The sequence below is a fragment of the Hydra vulgaris genome, chromosome 03 (assembly GCF_038396675.1).
Source record: "Hydra vulgaris chromosome 03, alternate assembly HydraT2T_AEP".
In the NCBI taxonomy this organism is placed as follows: domain Eukaryota; kingdom Metazoa; phylum Cnidaria; class Hydrozoa; order Anthoathecata; family Hydridae; genus Hydra; species Hydra vulgaris.
The window spans coordinates 25,700,001-25,726,594 of record NC_088922.1 but is presented as its reverse complement, the minus strand read 5'-3'; the positions used below and the strand labels follow the sequence as shown (position 1 = coordinate 25,726,594).

General features: G+C 27.6%; 1 protein-coding gene across 2 annotated transcripts in view; it reads left to right on the top strand.

Annotated features, from left to right (window-relative positions):
• LOC100208892 (cleavage stimulation factor subunit 2) overlaps positions 1 to 26,594 on the top strand; it is a 40,875-nt gene that overhangs the window by 9,711 nt on the left and 4,570 nt on the right. For both annotated transcript variants that reach the window (XM_065792772.1, XM_065792771.1), the window contains exons 4-7: positions 10,955 to 11,079; positions 11,277 to 11,396; positions 25,727 to 25,979; positions 26,075 to 26,272. In XM_065792772.1, the coding sequence (XP_065648844.1) occupies positions 10,955 to 11,079; positions 11,277 to 11,396; positions 25,727 to 25,979; positions 26,075 to 26,272 (696 nt within the window). The remainder of the gene's footprint in view (positions 1 to 10,954; positions 11,080 to 11,276; positions 11,397 to 25,726; positions 25,980 to 26,074; positions 26,273 to 26,594) is intronic.

The following is a 26,594-nucleotide window of genomic DNA, read 5'->3' as shown; positions in this document are numbered from 1 at the left end:
TAACTATTTATTTTGGCCAGATTTAGCAAGTTCTAATTATTCTAAAGATTCTCTAAATTGGATGGACCAATATGTCTATTACGTTGATAAAGAATCCAATCCCTCAAATGTGCCTCAAGCACGACCAATTGAAAATTTTTGGGGACATTTGGCACAGAAGGTTTACGAGGGAGATTGGCAAGCTTCAACAGAGCAAGTTTTGATTGATCACATTAAACTAAAACTACAAGAAATTGATTTAAACTTTTTACAGTCGCATATGAAAGGCGTCAGAGCAAAATTGAGATCAATTGCAGATGGTGGTGTTTTTTCATATAAAAAATAATATATTTTTATTAAAAGATAAATGCTTTATTTAAAAAAAAATAATAGTAGTTTGTTTTTTTTATTTATAAATAAGTTATTGACGTTTTTATTTTGTCCGATAACTTCCGCATCACCCGTTATGATGTATAAAAATCAACTGTACTTATATTGATCAAATATTTTCTCACAAACAAGTAATGGCACAAATAAGAAAAATTCTAAAATTAGACAAAAAAATTAGTATTTAGACAAAAAATTTAGTATATCAATATTTAGTAGGGCCACCCTTTGCCAGAATAACTGCTTTTAGATGTCGAGGCATCGATTCCACAGGAGATTTGGTTTCTTCTGGAGTGGTTTACTCCCATGCTTCGACTATTGCTACTTTTAGATAATTTTGTCTTCTGTAAGCTCGATCTCCAATTTTCTGTTTTAGAATGTACCACAAATGCTCAGTCAGATTAAGGTCAGGGGACTGGGCAGGCCATTCTATCACATAAATATTATTTTTTCGAAAAAAATCCTTTGTTGCTATGGCAGTAGGTTTTGGATCATTGTCCTGTTGAAAGACGAAGTTGATTCTAAATCTAAAGATTTACGAGCAGAGGGTTTCAAAAATGCTTTAAAATGTCTATATACGAACTGGCATTGATAGTTTATTCAATGAAAGTCAATTTGCCAGCTCCTCGCCAAGCCATTGATCCCTACACCATGACATTTCCACCACCGTGTTTTACTGTTCCTCTCGTGCAACTCAATTTGTATGCCTCACCTTGTTTTTGCCAGACATTTTGCTGTCCATCTGAAGAGATCAGGTTAAATTTGGATTGATCACTCCAAAAAAATTTTCTTCCAGTACTCAATAGTCTTGTCCGCATACTTTTTTGCAAATAATAATCTTTGTTTCATATGTCTTAGAGTCAAATAGGGTTTTTTGCGACATACTCTACCATGAAATCCTTGCTCTCTAATTCTATTTCCAATAGTTAGAGCTGAAATCATGATTTTGTGGTCATTTTTAACTTTGTCTGTAATCTTTTGAGCAGCTTCAAATCTGTTTTTCTTCTCTTGTAAAATAATGTTTCTATCAATAGCAGCAGATGTTTTTCTTTTACGGCCTCTTCCTAATATATCAGTTGTAGTCCCATTCAAATTATAAATCCACAACTAAGTTTCTTTGAGAAATTGTCCAATGTTGTTTTACAATGCGCGTGTTGCTATAAATTAATTTTAAAGAATTTTTAAGTGATTTATAGAATCAAAATCTGTGTCATGTTATTTAGTTTATTTAAGGTTAGCCTGGTGAAGTTTTAGTTTCTTTCCTTATTATTTCAAATATTTCAGTGTAGATTTTTTTTGATTAAATAGTTTTATTTCAATATTGTATAATCATGCATGCAGTAACTGACAACACGTATTTATTTTCTTCACAATTTGACCATGGCTGTTTTGATGTTTTAACAATTTAAATGGAACAAAAAGCCTTTAAAATTGAATTTATTTTATGTAAATTGAATATCAAGGTCTTTTGAGTAAATATTTTCTTTAATTTAGTAAAATTTGGTCAAATAAAATGTAAGTTATAAGAGCTTTTTTTGCAATATTCTGTTATTATTATTATTTTAAATGAACAATGCTTTTTAAAGAATACAATGAAGAGAATGGTAAGCCAATAATATCTATGATCATAGCAGCAATCGACTCACCTAATAGACTAATTAAAGTCACCATAACCAAAAGTATGACACAGGCACTGTTACATACATGAACATAAACAGTGATTGCACCCCAAATCATTGCTAGAGATTGGTCAACAGAAAATGCATATCTGGAATTAAAGCATGAGTTTAGTGGACGGCAGACATTACCTTTGTGTTTTGCAAACTGCTTAACTTGTGCTTTTTCTGAGAACATGACACGGTATCTAATCCTTGCATTTTTTACAAAATTTGAGGCAATCCCAGGAGCATGGTGGGGATCAAACTCGGAAATTCTCGTTTATGAGGCAACCGCTCTACCACTACACTGCTATCATATATATATCAATGGTGTACACTTGTGGTCACCCGTTGACTATAACTTAAAGTTTTGATGCAATTGAGTTGCTCGGCCAGGCGACTCAATTGTATCAAAACTTTAACTTATAGCCAACCCCATTTATAACTTATTAGTTAAATTTCTCATTATTTAAATTGATTTTTTTGCCGCAATTTGCATTTCTACATTTAGCAACGTTTTTGCTGCTAAAAGTAAATTTGTTCATTTGTTTTCAAAAGATTATTACTTTTTATCAACGAAATAGCTTTTGATAATTACTTTTTAATCTAATGTAACAATAAAGCACTATTTCAAATGTCAGATTGTTGAAGTTTATTTTCCTTCTTTTTTATTAACTTACGTCATTCTGTTTAAATTAGAATGCCGATTTTTGCCTTTTTTAAAGAACAAATGAAAGTTTTGAAGTCATAACTGAAAATTATAAATATTTTTTATGTTAAAACGTTTATTTATCAAGCACTTTTAATTGAATAGTAAACTTTTTTTTATTTAATTTTGTTAAAATGTTTGTTGAAAGCGTTTTGTTTAAATAATATAAGTTTTGATATACAAATAAAGTTTTGTTATAAGCTCTATAATAGTAAACATTCCATTGTTATATTATTAAAAATATTTTAAATATAATGATACATTTTTATTTTAAAGAATAAGTTTAAAAAACTTTCATTAAAAGCTATTTTATCTTTCTGTTATCCTTCATTCAAAGTTTAATTACAAAGAAAACTTTTCTTTCTCTTTTTAAAAGAGCGAATACACAATAAAAATACAGATGTTTAAAATATTAGTTCAAATGTTTTTAAAAAAACTTTTTTTTAAAGTCGTTAAAGACTCATTCATTTAAAGTTTAATTACATAAAACATGGCGCAAATAAAAATACCTAGACATTTTTTTAGTGCTACTTTATTAATGCATCAATAGTTTTCTGTCAGTAAATATAGCATATCATAACCGCTGAAGTTTAAAAAATAATCGGCAATAAAAATAATCTTTTTTATAATTTTATATTCACCAAATATAAAAATAAAATTTTATTTTAAGTGAAAAGACACACTTTTAAAAACTCGTGTAAGACATAAATAAAACTCTTTTTTTAATGATAACAGACGACTCAAAAAATAGGTTGGCGACTAAAATTAGCTAAATTATTATGCTCAGTCGCCTGCCGGACGACTGACCAAAATCTGAGTGTACACTGCTGTGTATGTTTATATATATATATGCATACACATACACGCATATATTAATGCAGCATTAGATGCACATGGATTATGTCATAAAAAAACGCAACATTGTGGGGGCTTTAGTGCATACATTGACTATCTTATAGCCTGCTGCCGCAAAGGAGTGCTGCTACATTGACTGAGGGTTTGGTATGGGGCAGCAATCTTTTCTTTTATTATTCTTCATTTTCTGAAAAATTAAAGCACACACACACATATATATAAAGGGTGTACCGGATCGGAAATTTTGAATTCCAGCCAGAACCCGATTTAACGGGATTCCAGCCGTAACAAGATTTATTTTTATGTAGTTTTTTACTTTCAAGATAGAAAGTGAAAGCCCCCACCTCAGCATCGTGGCTACATAATATATATTTATAGCCTATTTTATATATATATATATATATATATATATATATATATATATATATATATATATATATATATATATATATATATATATATATGCATATATACACACACATATATATGAAATATTTACTGTATTAGGTATCCTATACTTTTTAACTATTTTAAATTGAGAAACAGTCAAAATGAGACTATTGTCAGAAGCAGGTAACATTTTTGATGAAAAAAAGAGCTTGTTAGTTGCCCAAAACTGCATATCAACTTTTTTTGCACCACAATATTCCTAAACTTTTAGAAATCTTTACACAAGTGATTACTACAAATAAAATTAGGCAAAGCTACAGATATGTGATCTAAAATAATTTTATATTATTGCTTGTTGTACTTTTGTGTGGAGACTTGCTCAAAGTGGTGACTTTTTAATAGAAACATAAAGAATATTTATTGGCTTTAGTGCATACATCGACTATCTTATAGCCTGCTGCTACAAAAGAGTGCTACTACGTCCATTATCTTATAGCCTGCTGCTACAAGGGGTGTTGCTGCATCGACTGAGGATTTGGCATATGGTAGCAATCTTTTTTCTTTTCTTATTTCAATTAAAAGATGTTTAAAACTCTCCACTAACGAGAGCGCAACAAGCGAAAAAATAAAATTGTTTTAGAGCGCTTAACTGTTGCTTTAGCTAAAATTACATTGTATTTGTTAAGAATTTTGTATTTACCTAGGTTTACCCATAGTTTTTCATTGCCCTGTAGGGCGATGATTTTTTTATTTAATTTACACAGTCTGTGTCACATGTCTTAAATAAATAAAGTAAAAAATAAATTCCGGCATTCCGACCTGAAATATTATAATTCCGAACCTAAATGACCTAAAAGTCACAAATTCTGGCCGGAACAGAATTCTGGTACATCACTAGTATATGTGGGCTATTCTAGGAAAATAATTTTTTTTTTGGGGGGGGGGGGTACCCCATGCTGTAAAGAAATTTGCAGTATTTTTTTTTTTTTTTTTTTGCCAAAAAAAAACAATATTTGCTCTAAAAAAAGTTCAGGACATCAATAAATCAGCTGTGTGATATTTCAGCAGCTAAAGTCTATGAAATATTACAAGGATGTCGAATTTCATCTTGGAGTGACTGTTTTTAAAAAATCAGCAGAAATATCCACAGGTAAACAAAATTACTTATTTATTCTATTTTGTTCGAGGTGTACAATATGTACAGTTTTTGATATGTTTTTTTTTTAGGTTGGTCACATGCTTGGTCGACAAAAAAGTACATGATCGTACTGAACATTTGGAATAGCAGAACTTTTGGATATGGCTGAAGCTTCAAGTCCCAAAGTTCTTGGGATTCCTACAATCCCAAATGCTACTGGTGTACCCCAAAAATATCAAATTTATCAACCATATTAAATCATAGAAGCTATTTGATGATTTGATTGCTTTTTGCTTCTACACTACAACTAGTAACACCAGCTGGAAAGCAGGATGTGCATCTTTAATTGAGAAGGATATCAGTTGCGCAACTTTATGGGCTGCTTGTTGGCACGACATTTATGAGTTACATATTAAAACATGTCTGGGAAGCAGTTATTGGAAACCATAATGGACCAGTTGAGTCACTTCTTAAAATGCTTCAGGATAACTGGGGCTCAATATCCCACCAAAAAAAAAAGATATTATTCAGTTTGAATTTCTTGCAGACAGATAACCCAATCAATTGTCAAGCAAAACTTGTCTTGAAATGGGCCAGCAGTTGTCTGCAAAAAATACATTTTCAAAAGAAGATTATTAAGAACTTATTGAACTGGTAATTATTTATCTTGGCGGAGAATTACAAGATAAAAAGAATTTTTGGTTCAAGAAACCAAGTGCTTATCATCGTGCAAGATTCATGCACAATGAACTATATATCTTTAAGTATGTAATGTTGGACAAACAAATTAACTGGCTCAACCAGGACCAACACTATAAGCTTAAGAGAATGGCGGATTTCATTGCACTGTTCCAAACAAAAGATTTTTTGCAAAGTCTAATTTCCATTATTGCACCAACTGTTGATCACCAGTGCATCACTGACATGCATTGGTATCACGAATTTGACAGTTCAGCAGCGGATGCCGCCCTTCAGTCATGATACCGTTTTTATTTTATATTTTTATTTAAAGCAATATCAAGATAAAATATTTTCTAAAAATATGCAAGTCGTTTTAGGAATATTATTTAAAAAGAAATCTACTTGAACAAAATAATTTTGATCTTCTAAAATTCTCTTATTCAAATAATTTTGCGATTGAAACTGGAAAAAAATGTGGAAAAATTTAGAATTTTAACGCTCAATAGTTTTAAATTTAATTCGATGGCGTCTGTAATACCCAGTATAGCTATAATTGCTGCTGAAAGTTAAGCGTATATTTAGCTAAAGTAACAATATCAGATTTAGAACATAGTGCAAGTGAGGAAGAAAGTTTTATTTAAATCGTAAATGTTTTGAATATTTCATTATACTTTGTTTCTTGAAAATAGTTTTAAAAGTAGAAACATTCTATTGCAAACATTGAACTAGTGATTGCAAAAGTTAAAATAAAAATTAAATTATAAAAAATTTATAGTTTAATTTTTAAATTATAAATTTTTTTGTTTCACTTAGATTAAAATTAATAAATTATTTTACTTCTGTTCAAAGAAATTTTTTTCTAAAAAAATAATTTAAGCATATTCTTAAACGTAAGGAAATAAAATTTGATTAATTAAACTAAATTTTTTTGTTTCATTTTTTAGTGCAAAACAATTTGAATGAAAAAATTGAATAAAAATGTCAATTTAAAAACCATTTGAATAAAAAACTTAACTATACTTAAATTTTTAATAGTACACTAAATCAAAAAACAATAAATTATAAAAAATGTTAAATCTAATATTTTTTTTGCTTTGATCTTACTCGTTTGGTCTATAGATTATAGACTCATATGGTCTATAGATTATAGACTCATATGGTCTTTAGATTATAGACTCATATGGTCTATAGATTATAGACTCATATGGTCTATAGATTATAGACTCATATGGTCTATAGATTATAGACTCATATGGTCTATAGATTATAGACTCATATGGTCTATAGATTATAGACTCATATGGTCTATAGATTATAGACTCATATGGTCTATAGATTATAGACTCATATGGTCTATAGATTATAGACTCATATGGTCTATGGGCATGTTTTTGTGTAAAAATGAAGTTTAAAGTTTTATGACTATAATGTTTTAATTTATTAATTAGAACAATTCTATTTATTTACTTCTATTTTAAACCTGTTTTATGTTGTTAAGGTTATAAACTGTTTAAAGCAGCAATAAAACAGCATCACAAATTTTACATAAACACAAGCTCTTTATATTGTAAAAACAACTTTGCAGTTTGTTTTATTGTTTTTTTATAGCTTATCACAAAAACAATTAAATGCTCTTTAAAAATAATATGTGTTTTGTCGTCACCATGAACGTATTAAATAGTTTTCTATGACTAATTAAAGTGGTTAATTGTAATATTTGCATTTTTACTTTTACTTTTTTTAAGTATCATGTTAAGTAAAAACAATTACTAAAAGCAATATCTTAATAGTATATAGTGTAATGAGTTACAGTTATAAATATGTTACTCGCTCATTACACTATAACTGCAACTTTAACTTTAAATTATAACTTATTCTATTTTAAACTCTGCCAAATGAAATATGAGAGATAATATGTTAAAAAAATAACAATTACGAACAAATGTACAAAAGATACAATTTATACTAACGCTACCCCTTCCCCCCATTACGGGAAAGCGGCGCCTGGGATTGGGAGGGGGGCAACAAATTTTTTTTTTTTGCGATAATTTTTTTTTTTTCCTTAAATAAAGCCCTGTGCTATGAATATAATCTTGTCTTCCTTGGAAAACTCTTAAATAATAAAAACCATGTTAAGTTAAAACATTATTTCATTAGTTGGTCCACCAGTTATTAATTTTAATGCAAAAGATTATGAAATAAAGTAGTTTGGAAATGGACATCATAATGCTAATTTCACATATTGTAAAGCTCCAACATTAAAGTCCATCAATGAAAGTGAAACATTTTAGATGTTTTTACAAAAAAAAAGTTTTTAACTTTTAATATTAGCACACAAATAAATCCAAAGATAAAATTTACATTTACTTACCAGTGTTTTTTGATTTTTTAGCAACTCTTGATTTTAAATTTGACTCTATTTAACAGTGACCATTTGCGTGCTGGTTCCAAAAAGCCCATTGCAGAATTTTTCTAAAAAGTCCTCTTAATGTGGGATTTTACCATATATGCATGATCTGAAGGCCCATATATATATAAATGCTGCATTTTATAATTGCGTTATAAAACGAACTAGTTTTTATACGCACTGATATTATTGCTTAAAAATATAAAGATTTAAAACAAGTTATAGTAAGTTAGATTACACAATGTAACAACATTTTTGTTTATGTTAATTTTTAATGTTTCTTACATAATTTTGGTATGCTGATTTCAGTTTAATTTTGGTATGCTGATTTCATATATATATATATATATATATATATATATATATATATATTATATATATATATATATATATATATATATATATATATATATATATATATATATATATATATATATATATATATATATATATATATATATATGCTGATTTTAACTCGCTCTCTCCGCTGAGCCACTGACAGTGGCTCATGGATTTGTTTTTCTCTCCGGCGAGCCACTGTCAGTGTTTTTGTTTATTTTGTGTTTTTTTTATATAATCCCACTTTCAATGATACTTTTCCTGATTCTAGTTTTTTAGGTATTCAATTGTCACTTCCTTTGTTATTGTTTATGTTGATTTATGTTGATTTAAAGCATTTTTTTAATAAATATTAGCATATTTTGGGTATGAGTTTTTAAACAAATGCTACTGAGAGATTGAGTTAACTATATTCTTTTGTTTATTTTCAGTTTAACTAATTACAAATGTTATATGAAGTGGTGAATATGTCTAGTAGATCCTGCAAGCTTTGTCCTGACTCACTCTGTTATGTTTGTGGTTACTATATTAGTCCACACAGTGATGAATTGCCTGTTCTTAACCCACCTCAATCCGAAGAAGCAGCTGCATGTCATTCTGATGTAGATACACAGGATGAACTCCGTGACTGATGTAGATACACAGGACGAACTCCGATGACTGTGATTTCAGGGAACCGAATGATTCATCTCATTTCCCTAACCACCAAGAACTTAATGACTTAGTACGAGAGTTAGGTCTCACTAAATTGAATGCAGAACTTCTGACACTGCGTTTGAAAGAATGGAATTTATTAGATCCAAGCTGCAGAACCTCAAAATACCGAAAATGAAATATTTGCATATTTTTATGTAGTATCAGAATCACTGTGCTACTGTCATGACGTTCGTGGTCTTTTCGATGACATTAGCATTATTCACAATCCTAAAGAGTGGAGGTTATTCATTGACAGTTCAACAAGAAGTCTAAAGGCAGTTTTGCACCATAACAGAAACCGATTTCCTTCAATTCCAATAACTCATTCTGTTTATCTAAAGGAAGACTACAAGTGCATGAAGTTGTTACTTGAGAAAATCAACTACGACAGTTGCAAGTGGGATTTATGTGGAGACTTTAAGATGCTAGCGTTTCTTCTCAGTCTACTAGGAGGATACACTAAGTGCTCATGTTTTCGTTTACAGCCTGGTTCGCACAATGTTATTAATCATCCCTGATACCTGTTGAGAGGTCTTGTCAAACAATTTGCCAAAGCATTAAACCCAGCTAGTGCAGCGTTCCAGCATATTCAGCAGATGTTTCCAAAGGCGTCAGATGCTAAAATTTCAGCAGGTGTATTTGTTGGTCTGCAGATTAAAGTTATATTGGCATGTAAGGAGCTGGAGGACAAAATGTCTACTGTTGAAAAAGAAGCATGGATTGTGTTTAGACATGTGGTTCATAGTTTTTTAGGCAACAATAAGAGTGATAACTAGAAAGAGCTAGTGGTAAACTTAATTGTATGGTGCGCAGATATGAAATGCAGAATGTCAATAAAGCTGCATTACCTGCATTTACACTTGGAATATTTCAGACCAAATTTGGGTGATGGGAGTGAAGAGCATGGAGAACATTTTTATCCGGATATCCATGCAATGGAGAAAAGATACCAGTGCAGATGGGATGCAGCTATGATGGGTGACTATATCTGGTGTTTGATACGCGATGACAACAAACTTCGTAAAAGAAAACCACGTTCTACTGTTCACTTCTAGTGTTTTTTGAGATTTTGAAAGACTATTACATTAGAACATAATGTAACATTATGTAATACATGTATGTAACGATCACGTTACATACATGTACCATGACGCTTTGTAACATAACATAACATTTTTGAACTAGTAAATGTTATATATTGACTAAAGTTGTATCTCATGCAATATGATTAATATTAATTATATGTTTAATTGAATTTTTGGTTCTATGATCAAATGGTTGATGCAATAAAAAAACCAATGTCATATTCAGACTCAGCATACTCAAATTAAATAAGAAACATCAAAAAATTTCGATAAACAGAGAGAAATTTTTTTTTTTTTTACATTGTGTTATTTAAAAGTTAAATATTGAGAACGCAGAAAAATTAATGGATAATTAAATTTCAGTTCTCCCCTATTCTGGGTATTATGCATATATATATATATATACATATATATATATATATATATATATATATATATATATATATATATATATATATATATATATATATGTATATATATATATGTATATATATATATATGTATATATATATATATATATATATATATATATATATATACATATATATATATATATATATATATATATATATATATATATATATATATATACACACGCGCGCATAAATATATTTTTGTGTCTATATATAGCTTTTATGAAAGAAATATCGCCTTATGGACAAGCAGTAAACCCAGATAAAGCTCCTGAAACAATAACTAATGCTGTTGCCAGTCTTCCTCCTGAACAAATGTTTGAGTTAATGAAACAAATGAAGGTACTATTAAAGTGTAAATTTTGAAATTAAAATATTTTCAAGTAATTGATAGTTGCAAAACATGTCTTACTGTTTTCTTTTTTCTATTTTTTTAGCGGATATATCTTTGTACTGGTGTTTTAAATGTATCATAATTTTTAAATGTTTTGCAATTATAAATGTAATTTATAATTATAAAAGAACCATATTATTTTTAGCTGTGTATCCAAAACAATCCTGAGGAGGCACGTCAAATGTTACTTCAAAACCCACAACTTGCATATGCTCTACTGCAAGCTCAAGTTATCATGAAGATAGTTGATCCTAAAGTTGCTGAGGTGATTTTTTAAGTTGAGTTTATAATATTATTTAAAAACTTCAAAAGTTTATTTAAGATTTTATTTTTTTAATTATTTATTTTAAAATTTTGAAGGAATTATTTCAAAGCTTTTCAAAAAAAAAAATTTTTTTTTTTTTCTTCTAGTTTGAATTGTTGTTTAAAAATATTTTGTTATACTTAAACTTGACTTGTTATACTTTACATTTGTTATATTTATACTTGACTATCCGTTAGTGTGATGTTTTTTAGCAAGAAATTGTTTTATTCAAATGCAAATGATCATACCTTAAGCAAATTTTTTATTCTTTTGTTTTTAATAATGTTAATATACTACAATTTACTACAATTTTGTAATAACACTAATAAATAATTTTGGTCAATAGTACAATTTTAACCAAATTTATATTAGTCTCACATTTTGCAAAAATTCTATATTATTTTCATATCTTTTACAAGTGATTTTGTAAAAATTCTATATTATTTTCATATCTTTTACAAGTGATTTTGTAAAAATTCTATATTATTTTCATATCTTTTACAAGTGATTTTGTAAAAATTCTATATTATTTTCATATCTTTTACAAGTGATTTTGTAAAAATTCTATATTATTTTCATATCTTTTACAAGTGATTTTGTAAAAATTCTATATTATTTTCATATCTTTTACAAGTGATTTTGTAAAAATTCTATATTATTTTCATATCTTTTACAAGTGATTTTGTAAAAATTCTATATTATTTTCATATCTTTTACAAGTGATTTTGTAAAAATTCTATATTATTTTCATATCTTTTACAAGTGATTTTGTAAAAATTCTATATTATTTTCATATCTTTTACAAGTGATTTTGTAAAAATTCTATATTATTTTCATATCTTTTACAAGTGATTTTGTAAAAATTCTATATTATTTTCATATCTTTTACAAGTGATTTTGTAAAAATTCTATATTATTTTCATATCTTTTACAAGTGATTTTGTGTTAGCTTTGATAAAAAAATTTTATCAACTTGAAAATTTTAATATCATTATTATTTTTTTTTTTTTCATATTTATTATTTCAGATACACAATATTTTTAAATAGAGAGATTTAAATTTCAAAACATTCATTAAGACATTAACACTATAGTGATTGTAGTTTTATATAATATAAATAACAATAATAATAAATTAAATATAGAAATAATATAGTATAATATAAAATAATATATAAAAATAAATTTATAGATAATTTGAATAATTATTTAGAAATGGTTATTATGTAGTTATAGTTGCACAAAGGAAATATTTTGTTAGATTTTTCAAGGGTATTGTTAAACTTGTTTATTGTTTTGTTGACTTATATTTATACAAATATATAATGATGCTAAATAAATTGTCTTAAAAAATAAGTTTTTATATTATCTGTTTTATTTTAAATTTAAAAAACTTCAAAAAAATACTAAATTGCATGGCAGTAGTTAGTTTTTAAAATGGTTTAGCTATCTATTTAATAATAAAATTTCTTCAAATGTTGCCTTGACTATTCAGTTCATAAATTAAACATTTAATACTTGTCTAATTCACTTAATGAAATGCACTAACTAGAAGGTGAACCACAGGAATTTGTACTCCATCTGTAAACTTTCATTTTGCCTAAGTATAAGAGTCGTCATATCTGGATTCTTTTCTTTTTTTGGTAGGCAGTTAAAGTTTAGTATTAGCCCAAGGTTTTTTTTCCCTCTGTTTTTCAATGTTCTCTGCCCTCTGTTTCTCTAGGTTCTCTGCCCTCTGTTTCTGGATACTTTCTTTTTCTTGATAGTGTCTTTTATACACAAATAGATTTATAATATTTTATAGTTTTATTTTTTTATATACACATATATAATGCAAAATATAATACAAAAAATAAAGTAAAAAAAAAAAACCTAAAAAAGTAGAAAACTATTGTTTACTTGAGACATGTATAAAGCTCTTTCAACATCGAGAATTATTTCTTGATAAATAAAAAAAATCAACTAATGATTAAAACACAGCTTGTATAAATGTTTTTTAAAACTATTCTGTAACTTTTTATTGAATAAAAACAAATTATTGAATAAAAACAAAATATTGAATAAAAACAAATATTGAATAAAAACAAATCTTCTGTCTCTATTCTGTAACTTTTTATTTGAATAAAAACAAATCTTCTGTCTCTAAAACTAATTTCTTCTGTCTTCAAAACTCTTTTGTCTATAAGTAATTAATCTTCTGTTCCTTTTGGTTAATTTTTAATAGTTCTGATGATATCAGGAACTATTTTCTAATGAAATACTCAATAAGCAGAAATAGCATATAGTCCATTATAAAAGTAATCCATTAGCTGCTTAGTTCAAACCAGAAATATTTGTCAATTACTTCCTAAAAAAATAATGTTTTAAAGATGTTTTTTCATTATAATCCTAAAGTATTGGTCTCCATTTCTTCAAAGGCAGAAAAAAACTGCTTAATAGTTATTGAAAAACACATTAATAATAATTATTGAAAAACACATAAAGTCCAAAAAGGTTTTGTACCCATCAAGTTCAACATGTGTAAATTAATTTGATCATAAAGAAGGTATTTTTTTAAGCGTCTACTTTTTTTAGGTGATAAGTATAACAAAGCCAAGAAAGATTATCTACCCATTTTATATATATAAATGTGTGTGTGTATGTGTGTGTGTGTGTGTGTATATATATATATATATATATATATATATATATATATATATATATATATATATATATATATATATATATATATATATATATATATATACAGGCCTTGTTAAGAGATTTCGCTGCGTAGCGAAAACGCGTAACGCATTTCTAAGTAACTCAACTCATCAAATATATTTTGCATCATTAGAAGTTATATTGCGTCACTCGCGTCTTTTCAAGTACCGCATTGTAATTAAAGTTATTTTATTAACGCGTTAAAAATCATACAAACAGTTTGTTTTTTTCTCACTATAACAAAAGTTACAAATAAAGTCTAAGTTCTTATTTAAAAAATCATTTTTATTATTTTTTTCAAATATGAACTAAATTTTATTTTAAAAAAAATATTTTTTTCATGAAATGTAAAATAATGTTTGTTTATTTTCTTATGATTTTACAGTTGGTTTTTGGTTATTTTATTAACTGTTAATAAATTTTTTCTTATTTAATATGTGAACTCATTTTAATGTTTTTAAACAAGAAAGAGTTTTTTTTTGTTGTTTATCAGTTACCGATAACATATTCGTGATCATAATTTATTTTCATAAATTAAACGAACGTCATTAAAACTTTACGTTATTGAATTAACAATAAACAAAATATCTTATTAATAAAATATTTACATTAAAATAAATCGTACATTTTTTAAACTATTATGACTAAAAATAAATTTTATATTTAAAAGAAATTTATATATTTAATTCCTTAAGATAAAACTTATTAAAACACTTAATTTTTTTTAACTAATTTTTAACAATAACAAAAAAATTGTTTAACAAACTGTTTTTTTAACAAAAAATCTATTGGTTTACAATTGCGGTTAAATGCTTTTACTTACGACTTTATTTCTTCTGAATAAACGTCAAGTTAACGACAATCAAAGATAATTTAAATATTCTAAAAGATATAAGTTTTTGCGTAGCGCAAAACTGCTAAACGTGTAGGCAAATCGCCTTTTCGCAAGCAAAATGCGAGCTGCGTAACGCTTCTTAACAAGGCCTGTATATACAGGGCTTGTGATGAAGAAAATCGTCAAGCGTGTTAAATCGCGCTCGTAAAATTAGAAAATGTTTTCATCGAACGTGATTATGTGCGCTCGAAATAACGTCGGCGAGCGCGATCATGAAAATTGCTGAAGGTGATGCTCATAAAAAGCTTTTTATTTTTTTATATCTTTTTTTATTTGTTACATAATTCTTTCGTCAAAAAATGTTTGAATTAGTATCACACTCATGAAACTACTTCAACGAAGTAGATTTTTATACTTCCAAACTTCTTGTATATTGTCAGATCGCGATTTTATTTTTAACTATTTATATTAATAAAAAAATAATATCAAACAAAAACGCAACTTCTTATTGATTTAGTATTGAAGTATAATTTAGTGTTTTGATTCGTTGTTTAGATATATGCATTTTAAAATGTTACGCGGTAAACTTAATTAACGGTTAGTGGTTTTTATTTTTTTTGATATTTTTTATTCAAATTAATTATTTAATTTTTTTCTAAAATTTCTTTTTTAAATTACGTTTTTTTAACCTTAAAAAAATAACACAAGAATAATTTGAAATAATAATAAATTAGAATAATAACTTTCCATTTAATAAATGTTGACGTTATTACTTTGTTTCCTTTTCGAATGCGATTGCGAACATTCTAAACAACAGAATCGTTTTAAATTTGAGTTAAAATAAATAATAGTTAATAAAAAAACCTATACTATAAACAAAAACTAATTTTAAAAATTACTCTATTATTAATATTTATTTTTATTATAAACGATGTGTGGAATATTACAAACAATAAATCAAATAAATCTTACTTGATATTTTCACAAGATTAAAAATACTCTAAATAGATTAAAAATAAAGTTTTAATTTTCTTATAGTGGTTTTCTAATTTCCTATTCTTATTTTATTTGCGCATTTTTGTATTCACATTGTGTTTCCACGTGCACATTCCATAATAGAAATTAGTGACTATTAACGACTTCAAACTGCTCATTCATTACGTTAGTGCAAAAGAGAACGACGTAGTGCTTTTTATATTTTATATTAGTGCTTTGATAAAAGTATATCTTTAAAAAAAAATCTTTTTTAAATATTTTATGAAAATAAAAAAATAATCCCGAACTATTGGACGAGCGTTATTTTATACGCTCATTATAAGCTGAACGAGCGTTGTTTATCGCGCCTAGAACGTTTGAAAATACCGTTTACGAGCGCATTTGACGAGCGGAGCGCGATCGCGCTCGCTTCATCACAAGCCCTGTATATATATATATATATACATACACATACATACATATATGTGTATATATATGTGCGTGTGTGTGTTTATATATGTGTGTGTGTGTGTGTGTGTGTGTGTGTGTGTGTGTGTGTGTGTGTGTGTGTGTGTGTGTGTGTGTGTGTGTGTGTGTGCGTGTATATATATATATATTTATATATATATATATATATATATATATATATATATATATATATATATATATATATATATATATATGTTTAAATATTACTACAATACCAAAATGTATAAATAAATATTTACATTGCCAGGGCAAAAAAAAGACAATAGTAGTCTTATCACTAAGCCCCATAGTTTACATTGTTTTTTTACATTACAAGCAGTTATCTTATTAGATAAATTTTTTATAATGCCGTTAAAAATTAATTGAAGTATTTTTTTTTATTTGATTAAGAAAAGCCAAAAAACAAAAAAATATGATACAACTTAATAAAAGACTATAAAAACCTCAAAATGTACAAAAAACAAAACAAAATTAAATATAAGAGCTAATTTGAAATAAAAAGTTATAAAAAGAACCATTTGTTGAAATAATTAATCAATAATTATTAATAAGATTAAGAGTTATTTTTTACACTGTTTAAGTTAATAATAACAAGAATAGAAAAAAGCAAACCAGGCGGTTTGTTTGCATAAGAGCAAAAAAATAATAATAAATAAAAAAAACCATATGTTTTTTAAGCAGTTTTGGCTTAAAAACCTTTTAGCTTTATATAATAAGCCAATATTTTTTGATATTTTGTTTTCTATTATACTAATGTGTTCACGCCATAAAAAAGAATTATCAATACATTGATATGGGTAATGGAAAAACTTTTTTCGTGGAGTTTATGAAAAAAAGTGTATTTGAATTTACTTATATTTAAGGATAGTTTATTCGACTTGAGCCATTGTTTAAGTCAAATAAACTGTTAAATTTGTGAGTTCCTTATTGACTGTTTCAAATAAGAAGTCGATGTTACTATTAAAGTAAAACAAGTTTGTGTCATTAGTGAATAAAATTGAAGTTAAAATATTAGAAAACTTATGTAAGTCATTTATATAAACAAGAAAGAGTTGTGGTCCGAGTATTGGTTCTTGAGGAACACCGCATGTGACTGTCATATATTTTAATTTTCCTTTGTTATACGATTGTTTTCTATTTGTTAAGTAACTTTTAAACCAATCAATGTTTGAGTGTTTTATGCCATAATGTTTTAGTTTAGCTAGAAGAATGTTACGATCAACTGCATCAAATGCTTTGGTGAGATCTATGAAAACTCCTACTGTATATATTTTTTTTAGGGGTGCATCGATGCATCGACCATTTAGCTGATGCATTGGTATCGACCTTGATAACCATCGGCCAATGCTGATTGTTTTTAAAATTTTTTAAAGGAAGAATTGAAATTGGTCTGTAGTTTACAAAATTTGAAACATCACCAGATTTAAAAATTGGTACAACTTGCAATTTTAAGTTTTTCATGACAAATGGCTTTTTTTGAAGATAGCTTTAAAATGTGCAATAGTGGAATAGCTATATATTTTATTGATTTTATAATGACACGACTACTGATATCATTATATCCTAAACTATTTTTAGATTTTAACAAAAATATTGCATCCAACAGTTCTCTTTCCGTGAGTTCATTATTGTCCATTACATTGGTATTATTAGAATTTAAAAAAGATTTGAATTTTACTTCTGTGGTTTCTATTTTTGATGCTAAGTTAGAACCTACATTAACAAAATACTGATTAAATTGTTCTGCAATTAAAGATTTATCTGTAATAAATTCATTATTTGATTTAAGTTTGATTGGAAGGCTATTCTGATCAAGATTTTTTTTTCCAGTTACTTCTTTAATTATGTTCCAGATCTTTTGCATTTCTTTTTTGTGTTAACTTAACTGTTCAGAATAATAATATTTTTTAGAACGTCTTAAAATTGATTCAAAAAGATGCTTATAGTTTTTTATACTTGGTTTCATTTTTGAGTGTTTTTTTTGTTGTTGTTGTTGATAAATTTATTATATAACCGCTGTTTTTTTTTGGACAACTTTAGAATACCCATTGTTATCCAAGGATTTAATAGCCTTTTTGTTTTGACAAATTTCGTAGTCTCCATGAAAGCTTTGTTATAAACTTTTTGAAACTTTTAAAGAAACATATCATATGCTTTATTAGCATTGGTAATTTTAAAAAGACGATCCCAATTAATAAAAGATAATATATTAAGAAAATAATTTACATTAGTTTCATTGATTACTCTAGTTGTTCTTTTAATTTTTGAGGCAATAATATTATCGCACTTTTGTTACACTATAATCACTGGAAAGTGGTCAGAAATGTCAGATTTAAATATTCCTGTTTTAATTTTGATATTGATGAATTCATTAGTGATTATTTGATCAATTGCAGTATCACATTCTTTGGTAATTCAAGTGGGTTTATTAATTGGTGAAATGTAACCATTCTGGAAAATATAGTTGAAAAAGTTTTTTATTTTTTTATTTGTGTCATAGCCAAAAAAGTTAAGGTTATAATCGTCCACGAGGTACATGCTTTTATTTGATTTGATTTGGTTAAATATCTTTTCTACATAATCTTCAAATAGGTTTATTGTTCCAGATGGTGGCCTGTATATAAAGTAGACATATTTTTCTTAATGCTTTTATTAACTCCTCGTCTATTTGTCTGTGAGCATCAAAACTTGCAATCAATTTTTGAGTCACTTCCTGATGATAGGTTTTCTTCAAATTTTGCATACACACTCTTGCTTGATGACAATACAATATTCAATTATTAGTTTTGCAATAAGTCAATTAATTTAGTTAATTTTAATTAAGTTTATTTTTTAAATGGGAAGAAGAAGAAAAATTTTTAAAATAAGTATATTATTTGTACCTACTTATATGCAAGAAATGTCTGTGGTTCGAGACCCGCCTCTTCCTGAATTTTTTAAGTTTTTTTTTACACGCACATACAGCCGAATATTAATAAAATAAAATGGTAATATCAGAAAAAATTGATTGCAAAATTTGTGTTTTAATAACATATAAAAAGCATTGGGTTTTAAAAATTCATTTTAAATTTTACTTGTATAAGGTTTAAAATGGTGATGGCTACTTAAACATAGTTTAAGTAGTTATTTTTTAGTTTTTTTAGTGGCCATTTAATAGATCCACAATACGCTAATGTATATGTGTGTATTTATATATATATATATATATATATATATATATATATATATATATATATATATATATATATTTATATATATATTTGTATATTTAACATTTAAGCAAGTAGTTAAAAAAAATTGTTTATAGTTTAATGGATTGCAACAAAGACAATAATATGGTTCAACCAAAATTTACAGCACAACTATTGTCACATAAAGCGCAATACAATATGTAGGTTTCAGAGAGGTTAAGCTAGTGGCTTCAGCGTGGAAAATAAAGGTTGGTCAATGGTTAGCGACTGCTCAAAATGACTAAAATTACTATTTGGACATCTCATAATAAATTTTTGCCGGTCATGGTTGACCAGTTAAAAAAAAATCAGATTTTGAAAAACAGGGTTTAACAAATAATCAGGAAGTAATTTGAAAATGCATATACTTAAATTTCATAATATCATTTAAATTTTATAAATGCGTTTAAAATAATTTTATTGTTTACAATATACTAATTTAATTTGCTTCATTGACAAATACTAAATATGACATAAACTATATCTATTAATTTTTTTGCTTTATTTATTTAAATTACTTTTATTTTACTGGTGGTAAAAATCCTTTTTCATAAATATTAGAAGTTTTTATTTTAATAGTATTTTAATAAAAATATTTAATATATTTTAATAATAAATAACAATTGTTGTATTTAGAACATTTTTATATAACCTATAACAGGATTCTTAAAAAATGTATATTGAGTAAAAGTTGTATTAAGCATTTAAATACTTTGCAGAAAAAACTAAGTTTCAAAAAAAAAAAGAAAGCAAAACTAACAAAATAGATAAAAAAAAAATAGAAAAAAAAAATTAGTAATTTAAATAATTTGTGTACTTTTTTAATTTCTGTTTCTTCAATGTGGTTATTATTTTCAGCAAAAAAGTTGGATAAGGCAAAGCAAAAAAAACAATCCATTTCAAGTCAACATGAAAGACTGATTTTCCTATATTATATTTCTTTTTTTAATAAAGGAAAGCGAAAATATAAATCTGTTTGTGAAATATATTTGTATAATTTATGTAAGTGTATATATGTATATATATATATATATATATATATATATATATATATATATATATATATATATATATATATACATATTGTAGTAATTGTGTGAATATTTCTTGTTAAAGAGTGCTCAATACCAAAGTAGAGTAATATATAGTAAAAAAACTAAATAATTATAACACTCGATTTATTTAAAACATTAACCTGAGTTTCACGCAAATAGTGATCATCTGATGATCGCTATTTGCGTGAAACTCAGAGTAATGTTTTAAATAAATCGAATGTTATAATTATTTAGTTTTTTATATACACATATATATACTGTATTTATATATACTGTATATAAAATAAGTCATAAAACCGACTTGTGCAATAGTTTATGTAGCTGAGAAGTGTATAGAATTTTCCAGAACATTGTATAACGCTGTGCGCCATCAGCCAGGACAGTGACGTCACAGTGACGTAATTGTTCAGGAAGCTTCTGTAGAGTTCTAAAATTTTCTTCAGTTGTTTTGCAGTCTGCTATAAACTGGTATATAAGCGCGGTGTTCAAAGCAGGTAGTTGAGTTTTAATTATCTTAATTTGGTGTCAACATTATTATTGCCTTATTTTAATTATTGTGTATTCTCTATAGTTTAAGTATAAAGAGATCCTTGTATTATTTGGTAAGTTACATTTAACTGTTTCGCAAATTATAATTGAGCATATAATATTTTATTAGTGTCTGTGCAATGTGGCAATTTATAAAGCACCCTTGAGCAAACAGAGTCGCATCCCCTGAAAAACCACGTCATTGGACACTTCAAATTTCTTGAATCCACTGCCAAAGAGCGGAGAGAGAAGATTGGTTTAATTGCTGTAGAGCTTAAAGACCAATGGAGCAAAACGTTGAACTTCCTTCGTGTATTTGATCAAGCCATTTGTGCAAAACTAGCAAAACTTCTGAAAGACTACGAGCGCTGCAGAAAAAACAAAACTTTGAATGAACTGCTTGACATGTGGAGCATACACTTTGACGACAAACACATTGAGGGCTTTGAATATCAGGCTGTGGTTCTCAAGAATGAATCTAAAGAAATTAAGTTGACTGCGCTAAAATTGAAAGATGGGAAAGCTCAAACAATCGCAGGACTCCAGGATGTGTTAGAGGAGTTCAACCTGTGGGGATCAGTTGTGATGATTGTTGCCAACACAACAACCGTGAATACCAGCAAGAAGACAGGCGTTGTTGTTCGGCTGCAGCAAGTGTTTGAAGAGAAAGGTCACCCCAAACCCAAGTTCATCAGTTTCCAGCACTATGTGCTAGACCGCGTTCTTGGCATTGTCATGGACGATGAGCTTCATGGGTGAACTAAATCACCAAAAATCGAGTATTTCTTTGTGCAGGATTTGATGAGCAATTACGATAAATTGAAAGCAGTCTGCAGCAACGGTAAAACTGAGATTAAGGAAACAGGCAGCTGGAGAGATGACACAAAGTTTCTCTACTCACTCGTGTCTTCCGTCACTTAAATGAGAGTAATGAGATCCCCTTTATGAATTTCAAACAGATCCCAAACATCACCAATGCACGCTGGAACTCTCATGCCATTCTAACCCTTCTTGCATTTATTCTGATGCTAGAAACCCGGATCAGGTTGCGTAAAATCCATTCATTCATTCCTTACTCATGGGCTGACCATTGGTTCAGCTATCAATTGTTCTGCGTTGAAGATTTTGAAGAACTATCTGAAGCTCTGAATAACTACCCAAAAACTCTCATTTGCTCGAAAACCCACTGGAAAACAAATGACTCTTCAATCAACATTGCCCGAAGCAACCAGTGCTGTGAGCCTGCTATCAAAGTTATGCAAGAATTGCACAACTCTTGCTGCAACAAGAACTAACTCCCACTGAGATACATTCCCTCTAATGACATTATCATGAATATTTGACTTCCTTGTACTTTTGAAGATCCTATATAATGTTGTATGCATGTGACTACAGCTTGTGTTCAATTTTGTATCTGCTTACAGTGACTTCAAAAGTTAGGCCAAAAAGCTAATAAATAAAATTAGCTCAATCAGTTAAGGCGATTACTTCATACACAAAATGTATTTGGTTTGAATCCTACCAGTATCAAAATTTCTATTGTTTTTCTTTTAAGTCTCGCTGCTCATATATTTGCTTTGTAACCATTTATCTTTTCTTTTTTTGTATATAAAAAATCTCTCCGTTGTATGTTTTTGAATGATACACATCTCTTCACACTCAGATTTTTATACCATTTAAGCCTCTAAGTGTATTTTCTAAGGTAGTGGTGTAGTGGTAGAGTGCTCGCTTCATAAGCGAGAGGTTCCAAGTTTGATCCCCACCACATCCCTGGTAGTACCACGCTCAATATGTTTCTTGGCGCAGCGGCCTTGTTCATCGAGGTTTATGTTTCGAAGTTATAAAGTTGAGAGAGGGTTATAACCACAATTAGATAGCCTCCTTATCTGTAGTGGCCTTCTTGGCCTTGAGAAGGTGAACTAACAATAGAAAAAAAGGTGCATACACATATATATACATAGTTTTTGAGCTTCAGTTATGCCATGTTGTCTATAGTTTTTTACATAGCCTTTACTGTTTCATATTACCTTGCTATTCTTGAACATCTCCAACTTTTCAACGCTTTTTAATTTTAGATACCTGTTGCTTTTTAACATTCGATTCAGTGCACTTTGCTCTACCCGTCCCTTCCTTTTGGTCTACTATGTTATTTGTGAAATATACACAAACAATTATTAATAATAAATCTTTTCTTGAATTTTTTGCTTTTATACAGGGCATTTGTCCAACACCTTTTAATAGTTTTTAGCTAACTCTTACTCTAATATAATTTTTCCTCTTTCTTCCTTCTTCTTCTTCTTGAGTCTCCTACGGCTGTATGTGTTCTACTAAAGTAACTGGTTTTTAAGTCTGGTTGCAAATGATATATTTAAATGTAGCAAGTATATATATTGCAAAAAAAAATCTTTTGAAATACTAAATTTAATTACAACCCTTAAAAAATGAAAATAAAAACAGAAATTATTTAAATATTCAATTTTTTTCATTTTATTCTATTTAAATTTATTTTAATTTCCTATTTTGTTAGTTTTGCTTATTGAATTGCTTAATATAATCAAACTAATAATGAATAATAAACTGGTAATTTAAACATTAGTTATTTGCGTTTTTATTTAAAAAATGCATCGATTTTGTTTAAAAACTTTTTTTTAAAAGGAAAAAAATTTTATCAATTTTCAAGCATCAAGTTAATTTTGACCATCAATTCAATGAGTTACCATTCTGTCACTAAACTGTATAGCTTTGTCTGCTGTGCAGCAGTGGTATTTAATAAAAGTGGTAATTAAATAACTTCTGAATCATATGAGAATGATTGTGGATTGAATGAACTGGATGTCTGATTGCTTCCTTAGGTAAGTGTGTAAAAACTTGCCAAATGCAGTAACTTCTGGAGATTTTTAATGCTTAATGTGCATACCATTAAAACTTGTGTTAAAATAACTTCTCCAACATGACCACCTGTTGACCAGTGCCATACTAAGCCAATTTTTAGCAAAGTGACACAATTTGCACTGGCATGTCTGGTATTGCTGGCCGTGGTATCAAAAATTGTGTTTAATATTGACTCAATACAGACCCATGATTAAAACAACTAGATTGTAGCATTACTACTACAATCTAGTTGTTTTAATCATGCTTATAAACCAGGAACAGATCAGTGTACTGTGAAATCACCAGTACACTGATCTGTTCCTGGTTTATACTAAAAATTTTGACATTGTTGTTACCACCAATAGCTACAAGTCTTACCTGTAATTCATATGTTGCCTGTCTCTTCATCAGCTTAGAATGCAGAGAAGGTACTTTTTGATAGAACTTATGACTTCTTCCTTTCAGAAGCAATGTTTGCATTCACCCTGCATCTTGACTTGCAGCTTCTTTTGTTCTTAGTCGCTTTTCTTGCTTTTGCAGTCATGCTTTCTTGAGGTTTAACTGTAGTTCTATCTTTTGTCATCACAGCCAAATGATGCTGCACTGCAATTCTTATGCTGCTTGCTGTCAAAAATGTTGATTAACAGTTCAGTTTAATAAAATTTTAAAAATTCAATAAATAGGAGCTACTTGCTATTAAGTGACTGCTGAAAATTGAACAAACATTTAAGTTTAATATATAAAGAATATGTATCTTAATACATTTTGTTATGTGCCAAATAGCAAAGGATTTGCTATTTGGCACATAACAGTGCAGCATTGAGCCTTATTTCATGCTTCATATGAACCCATTAGTAATTATTATATTTTTATAATATTTCACACAGTAACTATAGTAACTATTAACATCAAAATAACATGTTTGCTACATTATAAGTTAAACTTATATAGCAGTTTGATGCACCTTATTATATAAATTTTGTAAAAAACCAGTTTATCTTTTAACTAAATGTGACCATTGCCACAATTGTCACCTCTTAGACTCATGCCTGTGAATCTTAAGAGTTTAAATTATTATATATATATCAGGAATTATCTTTTTCCAGATATTTCCGGTATTCCAGATATTTTTCTCAACTTTTAGTTTTTCCAGATATCCAAAACATTTTCCATACATACAAGTTTAGGTATTTTTGTAATATATTTGTTTTTTATGCTTTTTCACTCATCACTCATACAAGTTATAAAAAGTTTAAAAAAAAGTTTTGAAACAACTCAGCTAAAAGCAAAATTAAGAGTAAAATAAAGGAAAATATATTTTCCGGATTTTTAAAATAAGACCTGGATGATCTATGATATATATATATATATATATATATATATATATATATATATATATATATATATATATATATATATATATATATATATATCTGTCTGTGAGTGTGTATATTTTTATGTATATATAATATATTTTTTACGTGTATATATGTGTAGATATCAATAAATGTGTTACGCACAAAAACATCACTTTACCTCTCCTCTGAAAATTGTTTGTTGTTATTTTTTTTTTATTTTTTTTAAATATGCATTATGTTGAATTTAGGCAATTCTGCATCAACCTAGAGGAGAACCTCTTCCAATTAATCAATTAATGGAGCAAGCAGGTATTGGTCCTGGCTCTCAAAATGTACCTCCTCCCATAAAACAGGAATGGCGTGGAGATTTATCTCGTGATATTACTTTTCCTCCAAGAGGAGAAATATATAGAGGGCCTGCACCTGATCTTAGAGGTGAATTTGGCCGTCCACCAATCATGGAAAGAGATATGATGAGAGGGCCACCCTTGCACGAGAGAGGTTAAAAAAGACTATTTTTATATATTTTTTTTAATCTTAACATCATACCTTCTTTTTCATTGTTAAAATCGAAAAAAATGTTTAATTTATTTAAGAATTTCGACCTCCTTCGATTGATGATCGTCGTGGTCCTCCAATAGATGATCGTTTTCGTGAATCAGGACCGCCTCCATTTGATCCTCGAGATCGACCTGTTGATAGGCATCCCAATGACCCAAGAGGTCCTCCTCCAGTAGATCAACGAATGCGAATGGATGGTCTTCCTGGGAGAGATGAAAGAGGAATTATAAGAGGTACTTACTACTTTCAATGTATAATAATAAAAATTGCACCATATATATATATATATATATATATATATATATATATATATATATATATATATATATATATATATATATATATATATATATATATATATATATATATATATATATATATATATATATATATATATGTATATATATACATATACATATTTATAAAATATATATACATAATATATATGTGTGTGCATATGTCATTAAGCAAAAATTACAAGTGTAATGAGAATTCTGATCATCCTATGATATGTTTACTTTTTTTTATTAAATTTTAGATATTTTAGATAGAATC